The 8,455-nt window shown below is 35.0% G+C and overlaps 1 protein-coding gene and 1 pseudogene across 1 annotated transcript; both read right to left on the bottom strand.

Annotated features, from left to right (window-relative positions):
- The window catches only part of LOC106302738, an 8,977-nt pseudogene extending 6,228 nt beyond the window's left edge, over nucleotides 1-2,749 (bottom strand).
- Nucleotides 2,750-4,503: 1,754 nt separating this feature from the next.
- On the bottom strand, nucleotides 4,504-7,797 carry LOC106301141 (interferon-related developmental regulator 1-like). Its single transcript, XM_013737469.1, has 13 exons — nucleotides 7,521-7,797; nucleotides 6,884-7,049; nucleotides 6,688-6,768; nucleotides 6,478-6,560; nucleotides 6,296-6,411; nucleotides 6,082-6,192; nucleotides 5,870-5,979; nucleotides 5,465-5,780; nucleotides 5,316-5,393; nucleotides 5,166-5,216; nucleotides 4,991-5,071; nucleotides 4,838-4,915; nucleotides 4,504-4,751 (listed from the first exon to the last, which is right to left on the bottom strand). Exons 1-13 carry the CDS (start codon nucleotides 7,528-7,530, stop codon nucleotides 4,707-4,709), a joined length of 1,326 nt encoding a protein of 441 aa, XP_013592923.1. The 5' UTR covers nucleotides 7,531-7,797; the 3' UTR covers nucleotides 4,504-4,706.
- Between the last annotated feature and the right edge of the window lie 658 nt (nucleotides 7,798-8,455).

Raw genomic sequence — 8,455 nt, forward strand, 5'->3', positions numbered from 1 at the left:
TTAAACCGTCATAGGCATGAGTATGTCTAGTTCATTGTCTAATAAACCCTATTCGTAAACTTCGCAGAGATCGATTTCATCTCTCTCAACGAACTTGGGGAGACTTACTGTTGGGGATGGATTTACATCCTCCTCAAGGCCCATTAGACATTGAACTAGCTCATATTGCTAGGAAGCCCTAGGCTTCATCTTTCTATAAATAAGGAGCTACCTCCTTATGAGAAATGATCTTCTCCTCTTCTTAGATTAATAAACATACTTTCATAAGAGATTTGTAGATTGAAAAGGTTCACTTTACATTTATATCCATTTTTGTAATGAACCTTTACTCAATCAAATCTCATTTATGTTCTTTTCCTTTTGATTTCATCTAAAGATTTCTCCTAAGCCTCAAGAATCCAACTCTCATTATTAGATTTTTTTATTGTATTGATTCAACAAACATCACTAGCATAAACACCATTTTTGGATCAAACATACCTGATTGTGTAGATATCGAGAAAAACTCTTTAAAGATTGGTAATGTTTCAAAACTTAAGTTCACAACATGTTAAGAGAGAGACCGTTTTCAAGAATGTAGATAGGAGGATTGCCATAGTTTTACTTTATGTATTCCAACAATCCTTCAAGACTCTTACCAAAAAAAAAAAAAAACAATCCTTCAAGACCCCATGGAAGCAAATCGTCGACCTGTGGAAGTATGACAAGGAATCAAGACTTTAATTAATAATGTTTGGTGTATTAAGACATGTCAGATTTCTGAATTTGGCAAAACATACATTGATCAGTGAAGAATTCCCAAAGGCTGTCCAAGAAAATGAAATAAAGAGTCAGCGTAAAAAAAAAAAAAAACACACCCAAAAGATGCCATGTAAGAAAAACATACGGATTATTGATGCATGCATGTCTGAAGCATAATCTCCTTGGCGTGGATATAAGTCTGCTGTGTACATTGTTGTGTAGTGTATGAGTCCCAAGAAGTCGGATGAGTCTTTAACTAGATATGATTCTTCTTCCGAAAAATTTGGCAGTCTCTTACCCACGATTCTCCTCATGACATTAGGATAGTCCCCAAACACAAGCGTGTGCAAAATCCTACATAAATGAAAACGTTGTTTTTCCATTTCCATCAGAGCAGCCAAAGAAGAATTTTTTTAAATAAACTCAAGATAGTTGTGTACAGCAAACCAGCCTAGTAAGAAATCTTTGGCTCTCTGAGTTGCCATCTCGTCCTCTTCAGAACTAGTAAAAGGAACCATCCAGAATGCAAAACAGGCTATACCTACAAATCCATTCTGCTTGTGCTATACAGTCGATCTCAAAAAAGAGAGAGAGTCATATCGAGCAATTCAAGGAACCATGGATATGTATGTGTGTATTACGCTTGCCTTATACTTTTGCTTATACAATCTCGCGGTAGATGCATGTGCAAGCAACATGTTATGGAGTGCAATATATGGCTCAGTGGAGGAGTTTCCTTTGGAGCAGTTGACCATCCCAAATGGAGGAGAACAATGGCTAGGAGGGCCTGATCCCAAGTCATAACCTACCCATGCTACTATATTGGGCTCATTAATTGTTGACCAGAATTTCACTGCGTTCCCAAACTCTTTGAAGCAAACGTCTGCAAAAGCCGTGAAGTCACCACTGCCATAAAAAAAATCACATAAGGCGATATATACCATACACTTCAATTTTATTAGAGATTCTATTACAATAAAAAATGTGGTAGCAAGAAAATGTTGGATTCATGATTTTGCGGTTGATCCATCCTCCGTATTCATCCTCAAGAGCCTGAGGGAGATCATTGTGATGCAATGTAACATGCGGTTCAATTCCTGCACAAAGAAGCATAACAACAAAACTCAATTCACGTTCTTACCAAGACACAAGACATATAATCACGTTGACTTTACCATGTGTTTTGAGCTCCTGTATGAGATTTTTATAGAAACGCAAACCCTTTGAATTCACAGGACCTCTTCCACCTGAAACATGAAAAACCAACCGAACAAAAAATAAAGGCGTTAAGTTACAAAAAAAAAATAAAATAAAAGCGTTTACAGCTCGAGCAAGGTAACAAATTCGAGTTGAAGCAAGGAAACCACACGCACTTGGTATAAGCCGCGACCACGAGATGGAGAGTCGGAGTGCATCTAAACCCATGTCATACATCAGCCTTACGTCCTCCTTCCTACACAGCATTATCATTCTCCAAAACTTATAGCTTAGCTGACTTTTTAACAAATATTACGTCTGTCTGCATAATTGACCACTAGACAAACCTTATATTTATGATACCCATCACAAGCTATATCTCCGTTAGATCCATTACCTGGTGATATTGATTGTAATTAAAACCCTAGAAAAATCTCAATAATCTAAAACCATCTCCGATGGTCGACTCTATTTTTTTTTTTAAATATAGTAACTCTATAATACACAGCTAAGTTATATTCAAATGACACTCTACTTTAGATAGAAAATTGAATGATGAACAAAAAATGAATTACTATATTTATAGAATAAATTCAGTTTTATTTTGTTATAGATTGAAATATATAGTTGAATTAAAGTATTTTTACTTTAAACTCTATTTTGGAGTGAAAAATAAAGTGAAGTCGAAAATGTCCTAATTCGTTGTTGAAATTCAACTTTCAAATAATTATTTAAGAACCATATCTTAACTTTTTTAGTTAAAAGTTGAGAGACGGATTATAAAAACCTCACCGTAAGAACCTCCCCCCATTAAACATGCTCTGACCTTTTCGAAATTTATATATCTTTTTGAAGAAAGTACGAATGTGTCAAAATATAACGAAATTAGCTAGGTGAGAGAAGTTACCTTATTTGTGTAAGATTCCTATTATATATGTACTTGTTTCTCGACATCCATTATTTATATATATATATACCTATACTATCAGAGCAGAATCCTTCTTAGTATTATGCCTCTGATTTTTTCAATTAATTACAAAATTTTCCATTAACTTTTTCAGTGATTTTTTCAATAATAAACTTGATTTTGTCGGTCAAAACAATAAACTAGATTTGTAAAGGCAGTGAGTTTGAGCCTATTAAGGTAAAATAAGATATATGTTTACTTTGCTTTCTGGTTGAATTGGTTTTTGTGACTCAACTTGATCTTTGCATGTGATTTTAAAATGCATCTTATTTTAATTCTTTTCAGCAAATTAAAATATTTGAAAATATAAAATATCGACATTATAATTTTTTCATAATATAAACATTACAAATTATATTTTTAATAAAAACTATAACATTTTTTTTCTGAATATAGTAACGTTATGTTATTAAAATGATTTGTTATTCTTTGCTATATTATTTATTCCTTAAATAAATAGGTATGCAAATAAAATAATTTTCTAAATATTTCTCCCATTTTATTATATTGGTGATTCACAATATGAAGATTTTTTTTTTTATTTTACCTCACTTATTTGAAATGATTTAAAACAGAAATGTAACTAGAACCAAAAGATTCAAAATTTTTATATATCCATACCATACAAAATATCAAAATATTCAATCAGTTTAACCAAAACTCAATTTCATATATAATCAAAATTGTTTATATATTTCTAAACCAAAAACCACAACCAAACTGAAATCGAAAACAAATAAAAGCAAATTAGAGTTGAACGAAAACCGAAAATGTTTATAGCGAAATAAATTAGCTAACAAACAGTTATATCAATAAATTTGTCAACAAATATATTTCCGCGCTTTGAAATCACGGATCAAAATCTAGTATATATATATATATATATATATACACGTGTATTAGGTTTGAATATGTTAACCTCCACATGGGGTCGTTTGAACCAGTTTAATTGAGTGGCCACCATTTCGGCAATCAACTCTAACCATCTTCCATCAGATTCACTTTGTGTGGCAGACACTGAGACCACATGGAAATTCATTCCTATCCATAGCTTTTTCAATTATACAATAATTATTTGTCATTTCCAAACCAAACCAAACCCAAATTTAAAATCGACATAACTGAAATTTAATAAAATTTTACTATTTAATTACATTATTATTTAAGGGAATCTAGCTCTAGTAACTTTTTTTTTTTTTTTTTGAAATTTAAGTAGATAGCTGACCGTAAAAATCTAGTGGACAAATTAAACATGACAAAACATGGTGTCCACATAATAGAACTGAAAATGTTGAAAAAATAGTTTCGCATAGCCATCTTAAACAACAATACATCAGAAAAAACTTTATATGGTTCTTTTGAGAAATTGAATAAAACAATTTCGGTGCAGACAATAATTATTCGAGAAAACATTAAAGAACTTAACGAGAACATTAATTAAGTTTTAGCTAACATCCATCATCCATGAGATGGGTTACTGATTATTCGATTGTTCTTATGGGGGTTTAAGAACGGTTTTTAGCTTTTTTTTTAGTTAAAAGTTAAAAGACGAGTTTTTATATTCCGCTAATAACTCCACCCTAAAAATTCACCAATAATATGTCAAGAGACTATAATTGTGTGACAACGCCACACGACTCAAATTACAATTTATCAATGGCTCTCTAAGAGCAACAACTGTTATATCATAGGAGCAACGCATCCAAAAACTTTATTGGAAAAAAAGACTTCAAATGCTACACATATCTAATGAAGGGACCAATCATATGATTCTAAGAGTAGACAAATAGTAATCCATTATTCATTCATTCTCCACCATCGCAGCGTAATGCCCATCGTTCATATTCTGCAAATCCCAAAACACACTTCTCATTATATTCTCCCCCAAAACAAAATTTCCAGAGAAGACGAATCAACCACAATCTACAATACCTTAGCTAACATCCTCTGCTTGTTCAAGAACAGCGTCCTCGCCTTGTTGAGAGCTGAGTTTGGTGATTTAAACAACCTCTGCCACAAATAAAAGCAAATAATGCAATGAGAACCAGAAATAATAAAAGGAACTAAGTCTAGCAAACAAACAACCTTTTCTTCACTAGACATAGTGGAATGTCCACCAATTTTCTTTGGAGTGAAACTAAATACATCATGTAGGAACTCATTCTCCTGCGGTTTGCCAAATTGAATGAAACAGTAAAGAGTCAATCTTTAAAGAAAGAAAACCTAAGAGATTGGAAAGAAAATAAATAAGAAAACAAACCTGCATATGCTTGATAAAGCCACCCCCAAGGAAATGCTTCAAAAAATTCAACTGTTGAAAAAGTAACATGTCTATGTTAAAAACCAGTCCCAAGAACAAAAGAGAGAGAGAAAGAGAGAGAGACAAACAACAGAACAGGTCGAGAGAAACCTGTATCATCTGATACCACGTTGACGTCTGTAAAGAGTCCCCACCAACCTTTGTAGAGGTTTCAGGTGCGACTCCATTCTAATCAAAATTCAAACAAAAGAGTCAACAAAAAACCTCACCAAGAGCATACAGGGTGGATGCATGCATACCTCAAGAAACTCAACGAGATCTTTGAACAAACTTCGTTGCGTGTTGAGATCTTTCTTGGCAGAACCTTTACCACCTGCTTCCGCAGCGAGATCTCTAACTTGGTTAGTGACTTTAGATTTCACACCATGCATGTTCATCAATGCCTCCTGAGACACGCTTCCTTCTTTCACTGATCCATTAGCAGTAGACCCTTTGGCTTCCGCAGCAAACTTCTCTAGAGTTCGCAACTCAAATATAAGAGCAAGCGCTTCACCAGCAGCTATACGTACAGATCGGTCATCCTTCTCCAACAGTGAGGAGAGATAAGTTACGATCCTGCAATGATTATCAATATCCAATCAGCTTATACATGCATTATATAAGTGACGCTAGATCAATAAATAAATGTATGAAGCCCCACTCACTCTTGCCAAAGTTTGGGACCTAGAGTCCATCGATCAACTGTTGTGAGCAAAAACGCCCAGGAAGAGACAACAGTAGTTATCACAGCAGGTGAAGGTTTTGTTGCAACAACCTACACAAAACGCCAACTTACACTGTGAGCCTACTACATACTTTAGGTTGACCAATTGTTAGAACTCTCGGTTTAATACGAGAAAAGAGTAAAGATGCATACATTAGAACCCAGTTTGGGGTGAATCATTTGCCATATAATCTGCATAGATCTCTCGGTTTGCTCTGGATTGGCCCCGCCAACAAAGGTTATGACTGCTAAACACTCAAGAATCTGCACTAAAATAGCAGGAATATCAACGCGTAAATTCAAGATGAACACTGTTTAGAAGCTTTTAACAGAATAACAAGCTGCTCGATTACGAAACCATCCATACCGAGGTTATTTTCAAGGCTTCACGGCCCGATTTAAGGGCCTGAGAAAGAGGTGTGACAGATTCTTCCAGAATCTCTTGTGCTTGATCCCCGAGTCCAACAGTCAATGCTAGCAACCCTGCAAACGCCACATTAACTGTTATTACAAAATTGATGAATAAGTTGCTTTAACTGGGGAACTAACCAATAACATGTGATGCTAACGAGGTCTCCTTAATGGACCCTTTCTTGATGCAGTGTAAACACTGATGCAACAAAGTGGCAAATCTGAAACATTAGATAACAATCAGGGTTAAACACTGAACCACAATGAGTTATGTATGATGTATGATTAGCTAACACCAAAACTCTAAGATTGTTCAAGGAGGAAACAGAGAAAGAGATGGTTGGTTACTTCTTTTCGACAAACTCATGCTGCAAGTCGCTGTTGAATGCGTTCAAAATGGAGGCCAAAGCTTGCTCTCTCGTTGAACTCCTTCACAACATCCAGAAAGAAGTCAAATATCAGTTTTGCATCCAAAATCAAGCAAAAGCACATTATAAACCAGCTTTGAATACAATTAAAAAGTGATGGGCGAGGAGAAGCATACCTTTGCTCATAGAGAGCATCAAGGGATTGATCCAACATAACATCTTTGTGAACCTGAACTTCATCCATGCCGGGTCGCTCAGATTGCATGGTGGAGGAAGAGCTTATACTACTCGTATCATCATCACTATCAAGCAAATCCATCCGAGCGTTCTTACGCTGAGTTTCTGCAAAAGTGAAGCTTAGTTTTCCTATATCAAACGATATCTCAACTTTACCAACCACACCAAGAAACATAAAAGAGCCGAAGACAAAGAAATCGAACAAGACTCAAATCAATAAGATTCAAAAGCAAGCTTCAAAGTTTTCTCTTTAGGTTTGTATTGATTCTCAAAAAGTAAGTGTTTCTCCTCATAATCGATAGGGAAGCAATCTCATAACAGACCAAAACTAGGAATGAGAAGTGACATAGTCAGTATACAGACAAGGTGTTTTGGATCAAAAACAGTCTGAACAAACAAGATACGTAATACAAAATCCTTCTAAACCAGTAAACGTCAGCAGTCTCTAAAGCACTACTCAATTTAGCAAAACCAGAGAGTTACAAGTAAGCATTCGAACCCAATTGAATTTGAAAACTAAAACTGAAACCCAATTCGAATTGAGCTAAAATTCGAAATAGAGAAGATAAAGCTTACTTTTGCCCATGGTGGTTGTCTTGTCGGAGGCTGGTTCTTTGCGGAAACTAGAACTGTGTCAGAAGGACTTATGAAAACAACGATCGGAAACAATCGAAGCGCGAACACCACTACAAAAGAAGAGCAACAAAAGTCTGGAAGAGGAATGAGATCGGAGAGGCGATGTATCCATCAAAGAGCGATTAATTTCAGGGGAGAGGTGGAGAAAGTTTCAGACTTTCGTTACGTCTTTGGTCAAACAAGGAAGGAAGGAAGGAAACGTGAGCGGTGAGTTTGTTTATATCTAAGAGGGGCCGACTCGGTGAAAATCGAAGAAGAATCAACCCACTCACTTCTATGGAATATGCTCTCGCACGTGGCTCGTTTTCTAGCCGTTGGATCCTGATGTGCCGACGTGATTGTGATTTCATTTTCTTCTCGAACACCTTGTTTAACTAGGGGCATTGCCTCGTGGACGGGGGACGGATCCGTCCACGTTTCATCTCAATATTTGTTAGACTTATTGTAGCTGTGAATTTTACGTTTTAGGTTTATCATTGTTTTTCACCTTTTTTTTAATTATTATAGGTTACAGTTATGATGATGAACTGTGTATGCACTGTTCTCCACTCACGAATGACTAAACTGTGTTAGTAATGTGATTGATATAGTTTGTGGTGTTGCTTGCTGTGTCACCGAGACTTATTGTTTGTTTGTCTTTTTAATTTGTTACTTGTACTGTTGATATTACATAAATTATATTAAGGTTGTTGAAAGTACATTTTGTTTCTGGATATTTTTTCTCCACTTTAGTTGTGTAAGTTGTTTGTATTAAGTAATAATTTTTTTATTCTTATTATGTTGGTTATATGTTTTTTTATTTTTAAACTTGTTACTTTTATCGGATCTTTAAAACAAATACATGAAAACTTGTAGAAATAACTATAAAATGAGTG

Source organism: Brassica oleracea, chromosome C7 (assembly GCF_000695525.1).
Source record: "Brassica oleracea var. oleracea cultivar TO1000 chromosome C7, BOL, whole genome shotgun sequence".
In the NCBI taxonomy this organism is placed as follows: Eukaryota; Viridiplantae; Streptophyta; class Magnoliopsida; order Brassicales; family Brassicaceae; genus Brassica; species Brassica oleracea.

Coding starts and splice junctions, on each gene's coding strand:
- LOC106301141 (XM_013737469.1), bottom strand. Junction 5,781..5,869: donor GGTCCCAAACTTTGGCAAGA/GTGAGTGGGGCT, acceptor TAATCATTGCAG/GATCGTAACTTATCTCTCCT. Junction 4,916..4,990: donor CTATGTCTAGTGAAGAAAAG/GTTGTTTGTTTG, acceptor TATTTGTGGCAG/AGGTTGTTTAAATCACCAAA.